The 22,537-nt window shown below is 47.0% G+C and overlaps 2 protein-coding genes across 3 annotated transcripts in view; one reads left to right on the plus strand and one right to left on the minus strand.

Annotated features, from left to right (window-relative positions):
* Window positions 1–19,202, minus strand: part of POLK (DNA polymerase kappa) — a 66,770-nt gene extending 47,568 nt beyond the window's left edge. Inside the window, exon 1 of the mRNA XM_090038076.1 lies at window positions 18,812–19,202. The gene's annotated coding sequence lies outside the window, so the exon portion shown is untranslated. The remainder of the gene's footprint in view (window positions 1–18,811) is intronic.
* Window positions 19,203–19,342: 140 nt separating this feature from the next.
* The window catches only part of CERT1 (ceramide transporter 1), a 129,800-nt gene continuing 126,605 nt past the window's right edge, over window positions 19,343–22,537 (plus strand). For both annotated transcript variants that reach the window (XM_090038078.1, XM_090038079.1), the window contains exon 1: window positions 19,343–19,711. In XM_090038078.1, coding sequence (XP_089894204.1) covers window positions 19,616–19,711 — 96 coding nt within the window. In that variant the 5' untranslated portion in view covers window positions 19,343–19,615. The remainder of the gene's footprint in view (window positions 19,712–22,537) is intronic.

The following is a 22,537-nucleotide window of genomic DNA, read 5'->3' on the forward strand; positions in this document are numbered from 1 at the left end:
AGAAACATGCTTGCCCTGACCTGCACACTCAGTGGATCAGGCCTATACCCAACCCACACACCCAATCTAATATGCAAGTCTGCATTATCCAGCCCACAAGGCTTCCCATAAAATCTAGAAATCCAGAAAGTTGGCAGCAGGGGAGCAGCAACTAATGCTGCCACTGTTCTCTACCCCCCTGCCAAAATTTTGGGCAGGGGGGAGCTTGGGAGTTGAGCGCCCCTGGTTTAGACCTGAGTGTCAAAGATATGACCCACAGGTTGGAGCCAGCCCATGAAGCCCTATCATCTGGATCATAGTGGTGCTTGTGGGTATCAGACTGGACCCCTGCATGCTGCATTGCAGCATACCCTGAACTGGCCCTGCATGCTGTGTGCAACATATGCCAGCCTGAGACAGCCTACTATATGCGGGAGTAGAGTTGGAATGTGTGCTGCATGCAGTATGCAGGGTTGGTCCAGGATGTGTGCTGCACGTGACACCCACACCAGCGTGACACCCACACCAGCCCTGCACGCTGAATCCGATGCACACAGGTTTAGTCTGTGGGCCCAACCCAGCCTGCAGGGCCTGATGAGTGATAGCTCTTGTTTAGACAAAAGGTCATGCTGCCTTGAATGGAGGTGGGACTAAATAGCCTTTCCAGCCCTGTTTTTTGATAACTCTCTGAAAAGAGCCAACAACAAAACAACTACAGTAACACCAGTTAATTAGGGACTTGACTTTAGTTCCTAACCAAGTTTTATGGTGTAAAGAAGGGAAAAAGGTGAGGCATAATTTATATACTTTTCAGATGCTTAATGAGAGAAATAGAAACTGAAGACTTTATTGTTTGCAGAAAGGCATGTTTTGGAAAAAATAAACCCTTGGCATACTCCATGGTGAAGTGAGCTAGGACTCACAAAAGTTCTGCTATATGTCTCTGACTTATTTAATCTATAAGGCACAAATATATTTTGCCTTCTGCCTGACTTCAGGCTAACGCTGCTAAACATGAACAGCATGTGCCCCCAGTGGCTGGGAGTGGTGGCAACAGAAGTGTGGTGGCAGGAGCCTGGTGGCAGTAAGCACAGAGCTCCTGCAGACACCACCAACAGTGCCGGCAGCAGGGGCGGGAGGGTGGCGAGTGCCGACCAGGGGTCAGCAACCACCTGCAGGCACCACTGACAGTGTACCCCCATGCATCGCTCCTGCCGCTAACTACTTCACGGTATTGTTAACTCCAAGTTGGCAAAGATCTACCAATGTAAACACAGATACAAAAATTATTTAACCAGCTAAGAAACTGAAGGAGGGAGAGGAACTTGTGAAACTGTAGAAACTGTTAAAGTAACAAGGTATTTTACTGGAGAAACTAATAAGGATAAGAACCAATGTTTTGAGTGGAAAGTTAATTTATACAGGGCCTTGTTTGCCACTAAAGCAAAATGCAATTAAAAATTGATTACAAAAGCCTGAAAGAGGCTGTAAAGTTTTTATAGGCTCAGGAATTCACATACATACTTGATTCTGAATAGTTTAGGCAGAGCAGCCAGCTCCAGAGAGCTTTTGGGGTACTGCATTATAACAACCCTTTGAAAAATTGCAGTGTCCTTCAAAACTGTGTGGGCTAAATCTCTTGAGTATAGTGGAGAATCAGGGAAACCGGACACGAGAATCAGGAAATCCAGTCAATCTACAGTTAAACACTAATCTATTATTCTGGTAATAGGGGAGGGGAAGACTACCCAGTGGGGGAATACAAATGGTTGCTACTTGAGGGTGAAGAGAAACAGCTGATGGCCTCCACCCTAAGAGGCTCATAAGCCAAGTGGAATGCCTTGCTAATGAGCTGTGCTCCACAGAGCAAATCATGCTGTGTACCTTGTCTACAAGTTTAGAATCTGAAGTGAAGAAAGCAAAGGAAATAAATCACGAACAGTGCAGGGACACAGCAAAAACCAGAAACCTGAAAGACATCAACATGAGAAACTGAAAACTGAGTGGGGAGAGCAGAGAAGGAACAGGATGATCACCCAGTGTGGGGTGACACTAGGAAATGCTTTCAAACACCCCTCTCCTACCCTAATCAGTATTTGGCTTCATGCCTGACATTTTTTTCAGAACCAGCCTTAAGGGAATGACTTGTGTCTGATATTTGCTGCAACCCTCTAAACCAGTGGTGCTCAACGTATCTGGCCCTGTGGGTCACATGAGTCATGCGCAACCAGTCTGCAGGCCAGCGCCAGCATGGGTGGGATCTGGTGCACCTGCCCAGAGCCTGCCTGACCCCAGGCACTGAATGTGACTGTTGAACAATGCTGCATGGTTGCTCGAGCTGGTGTGATGTAATGTGCAGAGCCACATCATCTGCCCCATGGAGCTTCTCATGCCATGGATCCAGAAATCTGGCAGCAGGGGAACATCAATTAGGACTGCCACCACTCTGCAAGCACCAACATATTTCCAGACCTGGGCTGGATGACACAGCTCCGTGGGCCCGATATGGCCCACTGGCTGGAGGTTGAGCATCTGCTCTAGACTAGTACAGGCCACCTTTTTGGCAAACATGCCACATTAGCCCCACACCTCCCTGAATTACACTAATCCCTTTCCCTTGCCTGATCTGCTGCTCTGCTTTCTGCTCCCTGCCTAATTTGATAGTCTGGTTTCTGCTCCTTTTCCTATCTGACACTGTGCTGCCTGTCTCTCCCCTGATCTTCTGAGTGCCCCACACACAGGCTGCCTGTGCCATAGTCAGTACTTATACTGCAGGTTGACCACCTCTGCTCTAGATGGTCTTTATTCAAATTCCATCACTACAATACTATGAGTTGCTCTGTGTGGTGTGCCAGAACATTAAAACTTTCTGTATTCCTCTGAGAAAAAAAAAGAAAAAATGAGGAATTGAGGAAAAAAAGAACGCCCCCCCAAAAAAAATACTTGCAAAGGTATTCAGCTTGGTAGAGGCAGTGTCACAGTCCAGAGAACTTCTTCTGAAGTCAACTGACAATTTGCTTTTCACCTATTATATAATCAACAGTTATGAAACAGTAGTAACACTGGAAAAGGACACCTCTGGGAAAAAGGTTGAAAGAGTCTGTATTTGCATACAGGATATTGACTCAATGCACAAAAAGTGTAAATTAACTGTCTTAAAGGAAAAGTAAATGTTTATTAACCACCAGTCATCAGTTATGGAAAACAACAGAGTAAATTTGGTTTTGAGCTAAAAAATAAATAAAAAAGAAGCCACTCTGCCCCTCTAAACCCTGACAGGGGGGAAAAAACCTGAACAACAAATTTTAGAAATGTGAAAGCAGTCATGTCCTACATACACAAAAAAACTATAGTGTTCCAAGGAGATTCCAGTGCCCAAAATACTGATGATGCAAATAAATAGAAAAGGAGAGACACATTTTTACTATTCTTTTCTTTTCAAGGAAAACCTTTTCAGTTTTAAGATGACTAAAATCAAAAGTCCAATTATATAATTTCTTCACAATTCCTATAAAACAGATGAAGGACACCAACAACATTCAATTCAAATTTGACACTTAGTATTATTACATGACTATCAAACAAGCTCCCCATGGTTTCAAGCACAGAAAATAGTTTTGATCATTTCAGTACCTCACTTCTTTTAGCCTAATAACAAGACCATAATCAACCAAGATGAAAAAGGATTTCATTTCAGAAACTTCTGACTAAAAGGATCGTTCCACCAAAGGAGCAGGAAACTCTGAGGCTAATACTATCAATATAATGCAATTTATCAGAGACTCATAGGAAACTAAGGTTGGAAGGAACCTCAGGAAGTCATCTAGTCCAACTCCCTGCTCAGAGAAGGACTAATCCAACTATATCATTCCAGCCAGGGCTTTGTAGAGCTGGGTCTTAAAAACCTCCAAGGATTAACATTCCACCACCTCTCTAGGTGACCCTTTCTAGTGCTTCACCACCTTCCTAAGGAGAAAGTTCTTCCTAATATCCAACCTAAACCTCCCTTGCTGCAACTTGAGACCATTGTTCCTTGCTTGGTCATCTGCCACTACAGAAAATAGTCTAACTCCATCCTCTTTGGAGCACCCTTCAGCTAGTTAAAAACTGCTATAAAATCCCTTCTCAGCCTTCTCTTCTGCAGGCTAAATAAACCAAGTTCCTTTAGCCTCTCCTCAGAAGTTATGTGCCCCAGCTCCCAAACCATTTTCACTGCCCTCCACTGGACTCTTGCCAACTTGTCCACATCCTTTCTATAGCGAGAGGCCCAAAACTGAACACAGTACTCCAGATGTGGCCTTATCAGTGCCAAATAGAAGGGAACAATTACTTCCCTCAATCTGCTGGCAATGCTTCTAATAATGCATCCCAGTATGCTATTAGCCTTCTGGGCAACAAGAGCACGCTGCTGACTCATATCAATCTTACTATCCACTGTAACCCGCAGGTCCTTTTCTGCAGAGCTGCTGCACAGCCAGTCAGTCCCCAGGCTGTAGCAGTGGATGGGATTCTTCCATCCTATGTACACGACTTTGCACTTGTTCTTATTGAACCTCATGAAATTTCTTTTGGCCCAATCCTCCAATTTGTCTAGGGCAGTGTTCTCCAACCTTTTTAAGTACCAGGTCACTTTTTGAATTAAAGTGCAACCCAGGATCTACTGTGTGCCACAGCCCCACCCAGCAGGTCAGTCTGTGGGAGAGGTTGTGCGCAATAGATCCTGGGTTGCACTTTAATTCAAAAGCTGATCTAGTATTTAAAAGAGGGAGAGTGTGGAGCAGAGGCAGGGGCAGGGTCTGGAGTGAGTGGGGCACCAGCCAAGCCAGGTGGTAGGATGATCAGAGACAGGGTGGCTCATCCAGGCACGGGGGGAGGGGGGGGACCTCCTGCCTCTGTTTGCACCCTGGAGGAGACCTGGGCACGTGCACCTTCACAATCTGTCACAGAGGTGTCACCCCAGCACCCAGATGCATGTGGCATCACAGCGCTCCCAGGGCAGCTGCAGCAGGGCTCAGGATGCAAAGCTCAGCATGCAGCGGCATCTGCTTCCACCCCGCGTTCAAATTGGGGGTGCATGTTCCCCACAGGCCTCTGTCAGGATACACGCAGCAGCAGGAGCCTTCCCACGCCTGGACAAGCCACCTGGGCTCCGATCGGTACTTACCTCCCACAGGTGATTTTAAATCACCCGGACATCTGCTGGGAGGAACAGTCAGCCAGGACGGACCATTCCAGGAGGGTCCTAGCTGAGATACAGGACCTCCACTTAATCCAGGAGGTGCACGGTCCCACCAGAGGAAACGCCCTGTTGGACCTGGTCCTGGCCACAGGCGATGACCTGGTAAGAGGCGTCCAGGTTCTTGACCACCTGGGCGATAGCAATCATCGCTTGCTGGAATTCACCACGCAGCGCAGGGTGTTAAGGGCCTGCAGCAAGACAGTAGCCCTAGACTTTAGGAGGGCCAACTTCAACAAGTTGAGGAGACTAGTGGGTGAGGTGCTGGGGTCCTTGAGGGCAGGGGAACTCAGTGTCTAGGACGAGTGGCCGTTCCTTAAGGAAACGATACTCAGGGCCCAAGGGGAGGCCATCCCAACAAGCAGCAAGGGGGGCAAGAGTGCCCGAAAGCCCCCCTGGCTCACCAAGGGCGTCCAGGAATGCCTGCTTGCCAAAAAGGCGGCGTACACCCAGTGGAAGGGGGGGTGCTATCTCCAAAGAGGAGTATACCTCCCCTGCTCGGGCCTGCAGGGGGGCTGTCAGGAAAGCTAAGGCGGACATAGAGCTAGGACTAGCGTCCAATATCAAGGATAATAAAAAGTCCTTTTTCAAATACATATGGAGGATGAAGAAGGCACCAGGTAATGTGGGGCCCCTGCAAAGTATGCTGGGCAATCTGGTGGTTGCGCCAGAGGAGAAAGCAGAACTCTTTAACCAATTCTTCACGTCCATGTTCTTGTGCAGGGACTGGGACTTCCCCGCTGTGATGCCAGATGGACTTGAGGGGAATACCTTCAGACCCCAGGTTGGGGAGGACCGGATTAGAGAGCTTCTGGAGGAGCTGGACGTGTTCAAGTCAGCGGGTCCAGATGCTCTCCACCCCAAGGTGTTGAGGGAGCTAGCTGGGTTATTGCAGGGCCCTTGGCACAGCTTTACAAGCGTTCGTGGTGCTCAGGCCAGGTGCCAGATGACTGAAAGATAGCCAACATGGTCCCCATCTTCAAAAAAGGGAAGAGAGAGGAGCTGGGCAACTATAGGCCCATCAGTCTTACCTCTACCCTTGGGAAACTCTTTGAGAAGATACTCAAGGAGCACATCTGTGATGGGCCGGCTTCAGGGATGATACTCAAGGGCAACCAGCATGGTTTCATTAGGAGCAGGTCATGTCAGACCAACCTGATTGCCTTTTATGATCAGGTCACAAAGGCAATGGATGCAGGTGTTGCCGTGGACGTAGTCTTTCTAGACTTCAGCAAGGTCTTTGACACAGTCTCCCACCCCATCCTCATTAAAAAACTAGGCGACTGTGGCATTGATGCCTACACAGTCAATTGGATTGCAGATTGGCTCAAGGGTTGTACTCAGAGGGTGGTGGTGGACGGGTCATATTCGACCTGGGGGGAAGTGGGCAGTGGAGTCCCCCAGGGCTTGGTCCTGGGGCCTGCACTGTTCAATTTCTGCATCAGCGATTTGGACAATGGGGTGAAATGTAACCTGTTTAAATTCGCTGATGATACCAAAATTTGGGGTGAGGTGAGCACGCTAGTAGGGAGAGAAAGACTGCAACAAGACCTGGATAGGTTACAAGGATGGGCTAACATAAACAGGATGGGTTTCAATACTGACAAGTGCAGGGTGCTGCACTTAGGCAGTATAAACCAGCATCACACTTATAGAATGGGAAACTCCCTTCTTGAGAGCACAGAGGCAGAAAGGGATCTTGGAGTCATTATTGACTCCAAGATGAACATGGGCCGACAATGCGAGGTCACGGTTGGCAGGGCTAACCGCACCTTGTCGTGCATCCACAGGTGCATCTCAAGTAGAGCCAGGGAGGTGATCCTCCCCCTCTATGCAATGCTGGTCAAGCCACAGCTGGAGTACTGCATCCAGTTCTGTGCACCCCATTTCAGGAGAGATGTGAACAACATTTGAAAGGGTCCAGAGGAGGGCCATCCACATGATCCGGGGACTACAGGGCAGACCCTACATTGAAAGACTGCGGGACCTAAACCTGTTCATCCTTCACGAGAGAAGGCTGAGGGGCGACCTGGTGACTGTCTATAAACTCACTAGGGGGGACCAGAAGGGTTTACGGGAGACACTGTTTCCCCTAGCACCCCCTGGCATGACAAGGAACAATGGACACAAATTATTAGAGAGTAGATTCAGATTAGACATCCGCAAAAACTACTTCACAGTTAGGGCAGCTAGGAGCTGGAACCAACTTCCTAGGGAAGTGGTGCTGGTTCCTACCCTGGGGATCTTTAAGAAGAGGCTTGATGACTACCTGGCTGGACTCATTTGAGTCCAGCCTTTTCTCCCGCCCAGGAGAGGGGTCGGACTTGAAGATCTACAAGGTCCCTTCCGACCCTAATTCTATGATTCTATGACACCTTTGTGTACTGCCTGAGCTCAATCTCAGTCTGGTGGGGCTGAGCGCAGGCATGTCCACACACACTCAGCGCCCCCAGACTGAGCTTGACTGGCAGAGGCTCCAAATTCAACTAGTCTATCATGATCAACTGGTTGGTGATTACTGGTCCAGGGTTACCATATTTCCAGTACCAAAAAAGAGGACACCTGTGGATGGGAGGGGGAGGAGGAGGGGGAGTAGAGAGGGGAAGGGTATATGATGGTGGGGCCTGTGTCCTGCCTCTGCCACTCACAAGCCCCTGGCCTCCCAGCACTGCTGGTGCCCCTCACTCCTGACCCACAGCCCCTTTTCCCCCCAGCCCTGCTGTCCACACAGTGCACACACACACAGACAATTTGTCTCTCTTATCTGGGAGCAGTTTGCCAGAGCTGGTACACAAACCACGTGACCCCCGACAACCAACCGCTTTGCCCGCTGCTCCCAGCCCCAAGCAGCCAGCCTAGGAAAGCAGAGGCAAAGCAAAACCCAGACATTTACTTGCATTGTAAAAACCCACCCAGACACAAGAACAGGGGGCCCAAAAAGAGGACATGCCCAGGAAAACCCTAAATTTGTCTAGGTCATGCTGAATCCTGGCTTTACCCTCCAGCGTATCTACTACACCCCCCAGCTTGGTGTCATCCACAAACTTGCTGAGGGTGCATTCCAAGCTATTTTCCGTTAATGAAGATATTTGCAGTTTACAAAGATAATCAAAAGAAAAAAGGGAAATGCCCAAGTTTCCCCATCAATGCTACATCTAAAGAAGAGTGTTGAAGACTGAGCTCTTTTCAGTATGGAGAGCATGGACTGTACAGCTACCTGATTTAGTTTGGTTTTTAAGATGCAATGTTATAAGCAGGGCTGTCAATTAATCACAGTTAACATGCCTGATTAACATGAGTTGTTCTTGGATTAATTTTTTTTATGCTTTAATCGTACACATGGTTTTGGAGCCCCTACCTGGGCTCTACTCCACTGCCTCTGGGACACCTAGTGGAGTGGCAGTAGCAGTGCAGAAGACCGCAGGGCAGCCTAGGCACAGACTGCAGGTGGTTGCGCACGCACGCACAAGCAGCTGCAGCCTGCCCACTGCCTGTAGAGTAGTGCCACACCAGTAAGTCTGTGGAGGGGGAGGGACGGATTGAGGTCCCCCACGGTGAGAGAGGGAGTGGGGCAGGAGTAGGTGCTGGGGTGAATGGGGCCCCTGGGCTGGGGTGGGTTGTGGATTGCTGTGCAGCTTGTGCAGAGGCATGAGGGGCATGGCTCCCTGTCACTGTGTGAACCCCCATGGAAAGCATGTGGCACACGTGTCCCCATTTGTGTGCAGAGCAGAGGTGGGCTGCCTGCTGCAGACTGGGGCTCTGCGCTCTGCTGCCTTTGCCCTGGGAGCCATGCGACACCATGTTATGCCTCCTGCTGCCAGGCAGGCAGGGGGCATGTGGCTTGGCCAGCGCATAGCTCCTGGGACAAAGGCAGCAGGGAACAGAGCCCCAGCCTGCAGAGGGCAGCCTGCCTCTGCCCCATGCACAAATGAGAGGGCATGTGCACCACATGCCTCCCTCAGGGATGCGCACAGTGACAGGGAACCGCACCCTCCCCACGTCCCTGGACAATCCTCAAACAAGATCCCACAACCTGCCCTGGCCCTGGGGCCCCATTTACCCCAATGCCTGCCCCTGCCCCACTCCACCCCTCACCATGGGGCCTTGAACTGCCCCCCTGCCTCCACAGACCTACATTCTGGGTGGTGTGTATGCATGTGTGTGTGTCTCAATCAAATTTTTTAATCATTTGACAGCCCTAGTTATAAGTGGTCCATTGCAAAAGCTAATTAAAATCCAAGATGCTCTTTTTCGGTATAAAGAAGGAAAATCTTCCATATTTGTATCTGACAGGCTTATATTAAAGATTATTGGGGAATATATGACAATGTCATTATCAGCATCATCTATGAAGCCACCTGAGGTTACTTGAGTCAAACATCACAGATCAACACAATGATGACTACAGCCTATTGTCATTGGAAGAGAAATTGAAAAGTATTTTAAGATTCAAAAACCAGTGATTTCACTTGGTGCAATAAATGCATCTGTCATGATAACTTTCCTATACTGCTTCCCTACCTTTCATACTCCTTAGTCAGATGAAGGCCTCAGGAGCCAAAGCAACCTTGAAAAAGCAAAACAGGCAAACTTTTTTTATGGGGGTGTACTTTAACCTTACCATGCTGAGCAACTATTCTATATTTGGAAGAATATTCACTAATACATTTTAAAAAACCCACAAAAAAACCAACAGATCCCCAGTATGAAAGTTCCTATTCATTTACCTTCCAGTACCTTAGAAATGTATTCTATATCTACATAAAGAAACCATGCAGGAGATTACATATATCCCAGACTGAAGGATAGCAGAGATTAGAACCTCAAAGATGTAAATCCAGGAGCCAAAAGGGGGTGAAAAATTGTTAAGGTTCAGTACTAGAGGATGTTCTCAGGCACAGGATTACAGTATTAGATGCACTGCTTCATTACTTTTCTGCAGTTCAGAACAAGAGAGAAGGAAGGTTAGAGAAGAGGCAGGCTTAAGATGAATTCAAGCACAAACCTCAGATCTCATTTTTCTAATGTAACTTTTCATTAACAATAAGCTACTTTAGACAGGGACCAGATCTTTGTAGGATTAGAAACCTTGCTTAGAGCCTATGGGTTCTATGGTAATACAACACTGAGCCTTATCTACTTCATAAAGGAATGTGGGGTGCAAACCACAGCTGTGTACAAGAACCAGCTATTAGTATTAATCCTAAAATAAATTAAGTTTAGCTATTTGCTCCACTCTTTACCTTCCCTCCTGTTGCTAGATATGAGTGACTTGACAGCTACACAGCTGCCCTTCAAATTCTGCTCATCGTCACACATGCAGCTACTTCAACCAAGCTGCACAAGATAAAACTGTGCAGAGCACCATCCTACAAAGATCTGACCCTTGTCTATTTGCAGAAGTGTAAGAGTGCCCATCACTGAAGGATTTAATTACATCCACCCACCCTACTGTAGGAATTAGCATATCTTGACAAAGGAAGATAAAATACAAAAGGCAAGGCCCGGGAACCAGGGATTTTCTCCAAGTGTCTACTTTTGCTTACCTGTTGAATCTCTTGGGAAGAAGAAAGCAGACATTCTCATTTGTTTCTGTCAGAGTCTAAATTAGGAATATTCAATACTACTAAAATATTTACAAAGAACTTGCATATTGGAAGGTGATTTTGCCAAATCTATTGTTATATGTTGCATGCAGATGACTTGTGTATCCCTTAGTTAACTGTATAAATATTTTATTCTGCAACAATATCTGTATATCTAATCTATATCCAATTTATACCTACATGCCTAAACCGTATCCACCTTTTCCACTGAGAGTTCCCAAATCAAAGGAATGTTGTGGTGGACAGAGTCAAATTTAACTTCCCTTTATGACCCCAAGTTTAAAAAAAGAAAAAAGAAAAAAAAAGATGCATCCCTGATAAAGGTTAAACTATCAGCTGTGTTACTTCTCTGCTCAGGATAAACTAAACAAAGAGGCATGAGAGTATCCATGTCACACTCTCCTTGTTCATTCGCTATGAGCTCCATTCTTTTCAGCTACAGGGGTTTGAGATTTACAAGAGTCCTGATTTCTAACCAGCCCAGAGAACAGGATTCTTGTCAGTTCCAAACCCCTGCTGGTTTACAAAAATAGAAGTGGCAAGAAGAATGGATGGATAGTGTGATTAACATGTATGCATAGCCATTCAGATGTAAAGCCACAATTGTTATACTCCTGCAAACCTTGTTTTAGAGGGCAAGCAATGAAACATCTATAAAGACTGTTTTATCAAAAAATCCAAAATTACTACAAGAATATATAAAGATGTGCTATATGGATACAGAAAAATAGAAAAGTAGGACAGAATATTCAGAAGTTAAAGTAAAGGTGCCCAATCGGACATACTGTAACAGGACCAATTTCTAAAGAAGACTGTTTACTCAGCATTTGCTGAAAAATCAGACCCCTATCAGGTATCTAAAGTTAAACACACAAAAAGCAGTGCATTTGGAATCATGTCTCTTTAGATATTTTCTCTCTTCAGATATTGTAAATGGCTTTACAAATGAATAGATTGTATTACAACACACTCAAACAAATAAAACCTAGCTTCTGATGATATTTGGATACGAAAAGAATGCCAATACTTAAACTATAGCTTCTGCATTATTAAATCTGAATTAAGATAGCATCTGCACTGCACTGTCCACACTCATAAATCAATTCTCCATGGATAAAGCTATAACCAGGTCGTACTTTGAGTTCTGCTTTTAGCTCTCCAATAACTTCATCCAGAAACCTGATATTGGCTTGAAAAATCTCCAAATATCTTCTGAAGTCAAAGAATTGTCATCTTGCTATCATAATTTCTCGAGTCAAATTTTAATAAGCAGTGTAACTGTCATTTAAAGTAAAATTTAATGATCTTTCTTGCTTTCTAAACCAAGGTTAGCTTATGTACTATTTTCTACTTTCAAACCACAGAAAACAAATTTTGTATAGTGCATAATGTAACCAGAAAAGATCATTTAAAAACTGAATTCTCATGGTCAAAATTCATCATGAAACATTATGCCAAGAGTACTGTCGCTTGCACTTTTTTAAAATAGGAACATGCATTTAACTCTATATACACATACACACTACATATAAATTTCTTGTTTTAAAAAGTTTCTAAATTGTTTTCTGTTTTCTAGGGATCACACACAACTGTTTTAGTAAAAAGGCATTAAAAATATTAACAGCTGCTTAAATAACCAAATTAATTAATGTTTTGTTCTTTAAACACAACTGCTTGAAGGAATGGAGGATGGTGCAGGAGACCAGAGAAGTGAAGCAGGAATTCAGAGCACTGAAGGTTGCAGGGACAGGTCTGACTGGGAATGTGTGAGAAAGCAGGGTAGATATGCACCTTTACAGACCAAGAGACCACAAGCTTTTGTGAACCCAAGTTCACTTCATCAGATGGAAAGAGAATGAAACAAAAGGTATTAAGACAGGGATGAACAGAAGAGGAGCAAGAGACAAGCATATCCAGAACGGAGTCAACAACTCACCCTCCTGCTAGCTGACACCAGCCTGGATATAGTGGGGATCACGGAAACGTGGTGGGACTCAACACGTGACTGGGCGGTGAATGTCAAGGGCTATAGGCTGTACAGCAGGGACAGGATAGGAAGGAGAAGTAGGGGCGTGGCACTCTATATAAAGGAGGAATACACATCCTCATCAATTAGCAAGGAGTCAGAGGAGGGGCACTCTGAAGTGCTTTGGGTTAGAGTACAAGGCAGTCAAGGGGAAAGAGACTTAACGGTGGGGGTCTACTACAGACCTCCCAACCAGAGAGAAGAGCTTGACCAGGAATTCTTAGGTCAGCTCACAGAAGTAGTAAAGTCTAAGGATGTGGTAGTCATGGGGGACCTGAACTTCCTGGACATCTGCTGGGAAGAGCAGTCAGCCAGATTTGACCGCTCACTTAGGTTCTTGGCCAGAGTGCAGGATCTCCATCTAACCCAGGAGGTGTACAGCCCCACCAGGGGCGACGCCTTGTTGGACCTAGTGCTGGCCACAGGTGATGACCTGGTGAGGGGGCTACAGGTGCTCTACCACCTGGGCGACAGCGATCATCGCCTGCTGGAATTTACCATCCAGCACAAGGTGGCAAAGGCCTGCAGTAAGGCAGCAGCCCTAGATTTCAGGAGGGCAAACTTCAACGAGCTAAGGAGGATAGTTGGGGAAGCACTGAGGTCCCAGACGGGAGGAGAGCCAGGTGTACAAGGAGAGTGGTCGCTCCTTAAGGAGACGATCCTCCAAGCCCAAAGGAAGGTAATCCCAACGAGGATCAAAGGGAGCCAGAGGGCACACAAGCCTCCATGGCTCACAAAAAGCATCCGGGAATGTCTCCTTGCTAAAAGGGAGGCGTACACACAATGGAAAGAAGGGGTCATCACCAGGGATGACTATACTGCAGTCGCTTGGGGATGTAGGGGGGCAGTCAGGAAGGCCAAGGCAGAGATGGAATTAGGACTAGCTTCCCAGATTAAGGACAATAAGAAGTCCTTCTTTAAATACATAGGGGGTAGAAAGAAGGTCCCGGGTAATGTGGAGCCCCTGCAGGACGCACTGGGAAATTTGGTCGTCATACCAGACGACAAAGCTAACATGTTTAACGATTTCTTTGCCTCTGTCTTCCTAAGTAGGGACCAGAACAGCCGCCTCCCTGCTGGGCCCCAGGAGAAGCACACCTGGGCCAAGGGTTAGCGAGGATTTAGTTAGGGAGCTTCTGGAGGGTCCGGACAATCTCCACCCTAGAGTTCTAAAGGAATTGGCCGAGGTCATTGCAGGACCCCTGGCACAGCTTTATGAGCACTCGTGGTGCTCTGGTGTGGTGCTGGAGGACCGGAAAAGGGCCAACGTGGTTCCCATCTTCAAAAAAGGGAAGGAGGAGGACCCGGGAAACTATAGGTCAGTTAGTCTTACCTCGATCCTAGGTATTTCCTGTTTGAGAAAATTATTCTGGCACACATCCATGAGGGGCGAGCAGGGGACTGCATACTTGGGGGCAACCAACATGGGTTCATCAGTGGCAAGTCCTGTCAGACCAACCTGGTGGCCTTCTACGATCAGATCACCAGATCATTAGATGCAGGAGTAGCAGTGGACATAGTCTTCCTGGACTTCCAGAAGGCTTTCGACACTGTCTCTCACCCCGTTCTCATTAAGAAACTGGGGGACTGTGGTGTCGACACCCACACAGTCAAATGGGTTGCCAACTGGCTGGAGGGCCGCACCCAGAGGGTGGTAGTGGATGGGTCCTTCTCAACCTGGAAGGACGTGGGCAGTGGGGTTCAGCAGGGCTCAGTCCTCGGGCCCGCACTGTTCAACATCTTCATCAGTGACTTGGATGAGGGGGTAAAAAGCACCCTGTTCAAATTTGCTGATGACACTAAGATGTGGGGGGATGTGGGCACACTAGAAGGAAGCAACAGGCTTCAATCAGACCTAGACAGGTTACAAGGGTGGGCAGATGAGGATAGGATGGGATTCAACACAGACAAGTGCAAAGTGATGTACCTGGGGAGGAACTACCGGCACCATACCTACAGGTTGGCGAACTCCCCTCTTGTCAGCACAGAGGTGGAAAAGGATCTTGGAGTCATCATTGACTCCAAGATGAACATGGGCTGGCAGTGTGGGGAGGCAGTCAGGAAGGCCAACCGTACCTTGTCATGCATCTACAGATGCATCTCGAGCAGGTCCAAAGAGGTGATCCTCTCCCTCTATGCAGCACTGGTCAGGCTGCAGTTGGAGTACTGCGTCCAGTTCTGGGTGCCACACTTCAAGAGGGACGTGGACAGCATGAAGAGGGTCCAGAGGAGGGCCACTCGCATGATCAGGGGACAGCAGGGCAGGCCCTATGAGGAGAGGCTATGGGACCTGAACCCGTTCAGCTTCCAAAAGAGAAGGCTGAGGGGGGATCTAGTGGCCTGTTATAAACTAGTCAGGGGGGATCAGCAGGCATTGTGGGAGTCCCTGTTCCCCCAAGCACTGCCAGGAGCGACCAGGAATAATGGTCACAAGCTGGCTGAGGGTAGGTTTAGGCTGGATATCAGGAGGTGCTACTTCACGGTCAGGGCAGCTAGGATCTGGAACCAACTTCCAAGAGAAGTGGTGCAGGCTCCTACCCTGGGGGTTTTTAAGAGGAGGTTAGATGAACACTTTGCTGGGGTCATTTGACCCCAGTACTCTTTCCTGTCATGGCAGGGGGTCGGACTAGATGATCTACTCAGGTCCCTTCCAACACTAGAAACTATGAAACTATGAATATTGGTAAATACACAGCAAGGAGGTAGACAGGGCATGAAACAGGCGAAGACAGGAAAAAAACAGACATTAAAAGAATCATGGAGAACCTCAGTATAGCATGGAGGCAGTTATTATCAGGGTACAAGGCAACAAGGAGTGAGGGATATCAAGGACTGGGACAAAGTATAAAGTGGGCAGATTATAGGAAAAGCCTACTTTCAACCTTAATTCTTTTTAATGGGGGAGGTGAGGAGGAGGGTTGTTTGTTTTTATTTAGACCCCTGGCTAGAAGATGTACAGTAAAGTTTGAAAAATTCTCCTTTTTTTGTAGTCAGGTGTTTTGGGTTTTTTTGGTTCTAGTATCTGTTTCATTAATGTTTCTTTCTTTAATCACTTTGAGGGATTCTTTGAACTACAGCCCTGATCCCACAACTTATGCACAGACCAGTCAGTTTTGATGGACTTTGCTCCACGCCCTCCTTCTCAAATGCAGTAGCAGAGCTATAAATTATTTAGCACATTAAACTTGAATATGATTTCATCCTCAAATTAAATCTTATCAAACCATTCTATTAATACATCTCAGAGAAAATAGATAAGGGAAGCAAAATATATTATGCTTTCTATATTTTAAATGAATTGCCTTTGTTACTATGACTATTAATATACAGGATATAAATTAAGATTCAACTAGAAACAATGTAATAGTTAAGAAAGCCAAGATAAACAAGTCATGTCACCAGTGGACAAAACTCTTGATCATAGTCTAATTATAAGTGAATTTGACAGCAGCAGTAAGAGAGAGAAAAATTACTTTAAACTAATTTCAAAGATAAAAAATTAGATAAAACATCTAAAGCATCCTAAAATATTTGTAGCTTCCACTGTGCTAACATAATTTCCCCATTCCCTCAACGTTCTGCAAATTTGCATCAGGGTTGCAATTAATGTATGCTAAGTACCTATACTATTAATCTGCATAATTATTTCCAAAGGTATTTATGTACAACCGGGGGGGGGGGGGGAGGGGCACAGTGTGCACTGAAGCATTTGCATCCCCTCTGATTCCTGTTCCACCTGAAGTTTAAAACTAACTGGCCTGGCAGTCACAGCAGCGTTTCTAGTCAGGCACTGTGAGGAAGTCAATGGACTTCATGCCTCATAATCTATCTGATTCCTTTCTTCTAAATGCTTCATTCCACAGGTGTTAATGACCCTTTCTTCTTTTTAAGAGTCTTCATGTTCCACCCATCAAGCTAGCCTTTCTTCTGCAATTCTGCTGTCTGTTAACTGTTCCGGTCATGAAGCTCCTATTTCATAGCCCTGCGGATTGCTTTTAGAATCATAAAAAGTCAGGGATGGAAGGGACCTCAGGAGGTCATCCAGTTCAATCCCTTTCTCAAAGTAGGATTGTCCCCATCTAGAGCATCCAAGGCTTTGTCTAACCAGGTCTTAAAAGGCGCCAAGGATGACAATTCCACCACCTCTTTGGGTAGCTTGTTCCAGTGCTTTACTACCCTCATAGTGAAAAAATTCTTCCTAATAACTAACCTAAACTGTCCTTGTTCCCTTCCATTGCTCCTTGTTCTGTCATCTGCCACCACTGAGAACAGTCTAGCTCCATCCTCTTTGAAACCCCACCAGGTAGCTGTTATTAAATCCCCTCCCTGTCTTCTCTTCTCCAGATTAAATAAGCCCAGTTCCCCCAGCCTCTCCTCAGAAGTCATGTATCCCAGGCCACTAACCATTTTTGTTGCCCTTCGCTGGACTCTCTACAATTTGTCCACGTTCTTTCTGTAGTCGAGGGGCAACACTAGATACAGTACTTCTGGTGTGGCCTGAATAGAAGGGAAGAATGACTTCCCTGGATTTGCTTGCAGTGTTCCTGATGCAGTCCAGTATGCTGTTAGCCTTCTTCACAACAGGGGCACACTGTTGGCTCATATTCAGCTTATTGTCTCATGAGCTTTAACTCATTCCAATGACGTTATTTTAGTTTTTGCTTCAATCTTAAACTGAATAATACAGGCCTAGACCCCCCAGCCTATTAATAAAGCTTTTATTTTTATGTGGAGAAAAATATGGTCTGTTTTATATGTGCTGACACACCTCAGTATCTGCACCAGCCTGTTCAAAATCCTACATCTGTCCATGTGCCTGACACATTTTTCATTCACTGTAATCATCAGGAGCCATGAGTTTGTGTGAAAGGGTCTACCTGAAGGCAGGGCAGGGCAGCATCTCACAGGCAAACTCATGCAGAAACGCAGAAGGGTTCGTAAGCAATGGTTGGCTTCACATAATGAAGCTGCTATCTGGTCATAAACTTAAGCTCAGTTAACTTATGAGAGGCTGAGTCACGAATGCTTATGCATTTCTGAACGAGTCTGTCCCCAAGGTGCTACCCAGCCCCACCTTCACACTAACAGGTCTTGCCCCTCTCCAATGAGACTGCGCACCTCAAGCAAGCTGAGGGCAGACCTATGCCTTGAGAAGTAGAGATAATACAGGTGAGCAAGGGACAGACCCTACCCTTGCACAGACATGTGAGGGTCCCAGTGTGACCATCAGCCTTGCATGCCTTAGCCCAGCCCAGACGCTGCAAGGATTGGGCTGCTGGAGGCAGCCATGCGAGCTGATGTGGCCCAAGCACCTCGTGCTGATGCTGCTCCACTGTTGCCAGGTGTACAATAATTACCATATTTGTATGATATCTTCAACCTTTGTGCAACATACAATCAATAATAGTGAAAGTGTTCAAGATGTACCATAAATTCAAAGCAGCTAATTGATGCAGCATATGCAAAACCCAAGCCACTCCCAGGGAGTCTTAACCAACTTTTGGGCTTAATGTCAGCACTTTCTTGTGACTGCTTCCCTCAGAATAAAGAAAAGCTTTAACTTGAATGAGCCAGGTCTTACTCACTCACTGGTGGGTTACAGCGAGCAGCATAAAGACCACAGCGACTTTCTGGCATACTGATTTGTGTGTTTTTTTCAGTGTACGATAGTTTTTCAGCAAATACGATCATTTTGAGCTTCCAGTTCGATAATTTTATATTTAAGAGGTGGTAGCACTGCGCCCCCGCCAAGGGCTCTTGGTTGGGCCCAGACAAGCCTCGGCGCCAACAGGCACTGGGCTGGGGACAAGAGGCAACGCGGAGGCAGGGCCCGGGGACGCCGCTGCGGGGAGAGAGCGCGGACGAGGCCGGGGGGTTCCCATGTCTTCGCCCGGGCGCTACAGACTAGACAACACCCAAACACAGCTAGGGACGCAGGGCCCAACCACCCGCCCGCCGCGTTACCTGTGACCGCAGGAAGTATCCCCTGCCCGGGTACCTCAGCCCTGATCCGGCTGCACCTTCCTCAGCGGCCTGGCTCGGCCCGCCCCTTCCTGCGGGCGGAGTGACGCCGCGGTCGCCATGTTTGTTAAGGGAAAGACCGCAGACTAGGCAGGCGGCAGCTCCCCAGCACCTGCGCTGGGGCAGCAGGAGCGGGGAGTCTTTCCTGCCTGGAGAGGGGCCACGAGGCCGGGCAAGGTAGCAGAGAGCAGTCTCCGTGAGGAGAGGCAGGAAGTCTGGCCCTGCCACGCTGAAGACCGGAAAAGCCGCAATTCCACTCCAAGCAGTGGAGGCAACATGGCGGCTGCCACTTCCCCGCCCCGTGCCATGGCTTTCCCGCGCTGGACTGCGTCTCCCAGCATACCCCACTCCCGACTCGAAAAAGACTGCAACTCCCTAGATGCACTGGGCAGCCCCGCCCCGGCTGCCTTCGCGAGACTACAAGTGCCGGCGGGCAGCGCGGCGCGGGCTATGACAGGGGGCGGGGGAGCGGCGCGGGCTGGGGGCTGGTAAATAGTGGCACTGAGCGACCTCCCTGTGTAAGATGGCGGCAGCAGGGGCGGTGCTCTGAGCAGCGGCAGCGATACCGGTGCTTGCTGCGGGGCTGGGGCCGCACGGCGCGGAGGCGGGAGCCGAGCTGCGGCGGCTGCAGCCAAGTCGGGTGCGGGGCTGCGCAGGTGGAGCCCGTGGCTGCAGCGGGAGGCGGCTGCGGTGAGCGGGGGCCGCGCCGCGATTCCCTGCTCGGCAGCAGCTGTGGGTAGGGCCCCCATGTCGGACAACCAGAGCTGGAATTCGTCCGCCTCCGAGGAGGACCCCGAGACCGAGTCTGGGCCGCCTGTTGAGCTCTGCGGCGTCCTCAGCAAGGTAGGGACGGCGCTGCCCTCCCCGCGGCCGGGCGGGCACGTTGGGGCAGCCGACGGGTGCCGGACACCGGGAGGGCTCGGGTTGAGGATGCTTCTAACGCTCGTCCTGGGAGCGGCGAAGTCACCGCTCGCCCCCACCCCCAAATGAGGAGTCATCGCCGCCCGCACGAGTGTCTGCCCCGGCGCCCCCTCCCGGGCCGGCACGGGCGAAGCCGCGCATCGGGTCTGCGAGTGGAGCTGGGCATGCGGTGGCCGCCCGTGCGCCGGGGCTCGGCTCGCCCGGGGGAAAAAGCTGCTCATTTTTTTTTCTCTAATGTTATTTCTTTTTTTTTTCCTGCTATGGCCCGTCTCTCTCTCATTACCCCCCTCCCTAAAGCAGCATGTGATGCTCGCACACAAATCACTTCCCGTAAGTAGGGAGACGTCAAAGAGGAGTGGCACAACCTTTAGCCCAAGTATCAAAACAGTGCAATCAACCCACCCTCCTGCCGCAGGAGATGTGGGGGGTGCAGGAGAAGGAAAATGGCACTGATGCTTCTTTTTTCCCAATTACTGCTGCTGCTTTTTTTTCTGCTTTCCATGGGGGGAGCCAAACCTTTTCTTTTTGGTTTGGAAATGTAAGGAGACAGCTTACAACTGCAGGCGAAATGAGATTAAATAGGGTTTTCATAGATTAGGAGTGTTTTAAGGGCTAACTGTTGAGTGAACAGCTTCAGCAACAGAGGAGTGCTGGTATTTTCTAGAGAAAGTAATATCATTATACACCCAGATGGCTGCGTTCTGCATTTCTGTCCTGTTTTGCCACAAGGATGATTTTTAAGTCTGCATATAATGCCGAGGTCATGGGATACTGAGCTCATGAGCCACCCCTGTGTACGAAGAAACCTATTGTAACTTAACCAGATGTCATGCTTTTTTGTAAGGGAATATATGAACTCTTTCCAATTGGAAAATGTTTCTTAGCTCAGATGGGAGGAGTGCTAAAAAAGAGAGAGGCCTTGGCTCTTGTTTGGGAAATCTTGTGTTTGGTATTGGAGGAGGGGATAGGAGACATTTCACAATAGTTCTCATTCATGGGAGGTTTTGGTACAGTAATGTGCTTTGCTGCCCTGCAACGTTACCTCCTTATTAGGTGATTCAGGTCCTTAGGTAGAAAATGATGATGTTTGTGTTGTCCTAGCCACTTGAATATTGGCAAATGGCATGCTGCATGAAGTTCTGTGTTAGCTTGTAGTGGTGGGACTATCAAGTACGTGAAATCCCAAGGTGTCTTCCCAAACTTCTGTGCCATGTTGGAAGGTAGTATGTGTAACATTGTCTTTCCTGTTTGTGGTGATTATACTGATTTTCACAGACTGCTTTGCCTTTCCTGTTTATCCCCATTGTGTTCTCACATGGGGGTTTCATCTGAATTGCGAGGCATGATGAAACTTGTTGCAGTGAACATGCAGGAAGGCATTATGGCTGTCTTATATTCACTTGGTTTCTTTGCTGCTTAATTCATACCTTCAGAAATATGAGAGCCAAATGAATTCAACTGGACTGATGGCCTAATGGCCTGCTTAGTATGCAAATGTTCTTATTTTTAAAGGCTCTTTCATATGGAACTATGCCCCATACCAGCAAGAACAGGTTCCAACTATTTGTAGTGTTTCAGGTACTCTGAGATTTTTTATTTTTTTTTCCATTTTCCCCTCACTTGCCCTGCTCCCTGTGGGGAGGGGGTTGGGAGAGCAAGTGGGATCTCAGTATTGGGAAAGGTGGAGCTGATTTATAAATAAAAGGCTTACAGTAGTTTTTTGTTTTTTGTTTTTTTGAATGCTTAAATCTGTACACATGTTCTTACTGAGTTGAATTTTTTTAAATATCTGCAATGCTGTTCTTGTAGTTCATTTTTTGTTTACCTTTTAAAGGTGGACACAAACTAGAAAAACTTGAATACAGTTATTTAAACTGGTAGTCATTCCTTTACAAGATTCCCCCCCACACACACACACGCACTTCTTTTTTTGCTTACCTAAAACTGTATTGCAGGGTCAATTTAATTAATCAAACACTAAAAAAAACTTTTTAAAAATTTAAAACAGCTTTTTTTAACTGTATTTTTAATTTGTTTTTGTTAAGATGCTTTAAAAAGAAATAAACCTATGTCAAGATAGCTTTAATTTAAGAACTGTTAAAGCTCAAAGATATCATCATGGAATAGTAATTATAACTTTTAATTGTATATTATTTGAAATGATATGTTCATATAACCATTTCAGAAAAGTTTTATAAATAGGTCACAACAGGCCATGGACTATATTAGGGGTCCAATCTTATGGGGTTTTTGGAGGCTCCTCTATAGATTAATAAAGATTAAAGAAAGCCACTCTACTGAGACACGGTGCTCAGTCTAGAAGATCCCATTTAGCATCTCTGTGATGCTTAGTTTCAGTTCTCAAACTGTGGATTTGTCTCCAGAGATAACATCCTTGTTAACAGCAGTATATAGAGACCAGAGAGAACAGACGTGAATGATTACCTGCTTATCAGTCTTCTTGTCTCTCTGCAAGTTTGTGTACAGCCAAGTCCTTACCTTTCTCTAAAAGTGCAAAGCTTCAAGATGTTAAATGAATAAAGGATATCAACAAGAATGCACATTTGTAGAAAAAAGTGATTAAATTGAGGTTTCCTGACCAGTGATTTAAATTATGATTTAAGTCATGATTAAAATCAATTTGATTTCAGTCAGATCCACCTTACTGTATTGAAGTTAACATACTGAATTTGTACCATCCTTCTTTGGAAACAGGCTGGCGTCATAACCAAATAATTCTGATTTGCA

Source organism: Crocodylus siamensis, chromosome 3 (assembly GCF_052110815.1).
Source record: "Crocodylus siamensis isolate JL-2025a chromosome 3, ASM5211081v1, whole genome shotgun sequence".
Taxonomy (NCBI): Eukaryota; Metazoa; Chordata; order Crocodylia; family Crocodylidae; genus Crocodylus; species Crocodylus siamensis.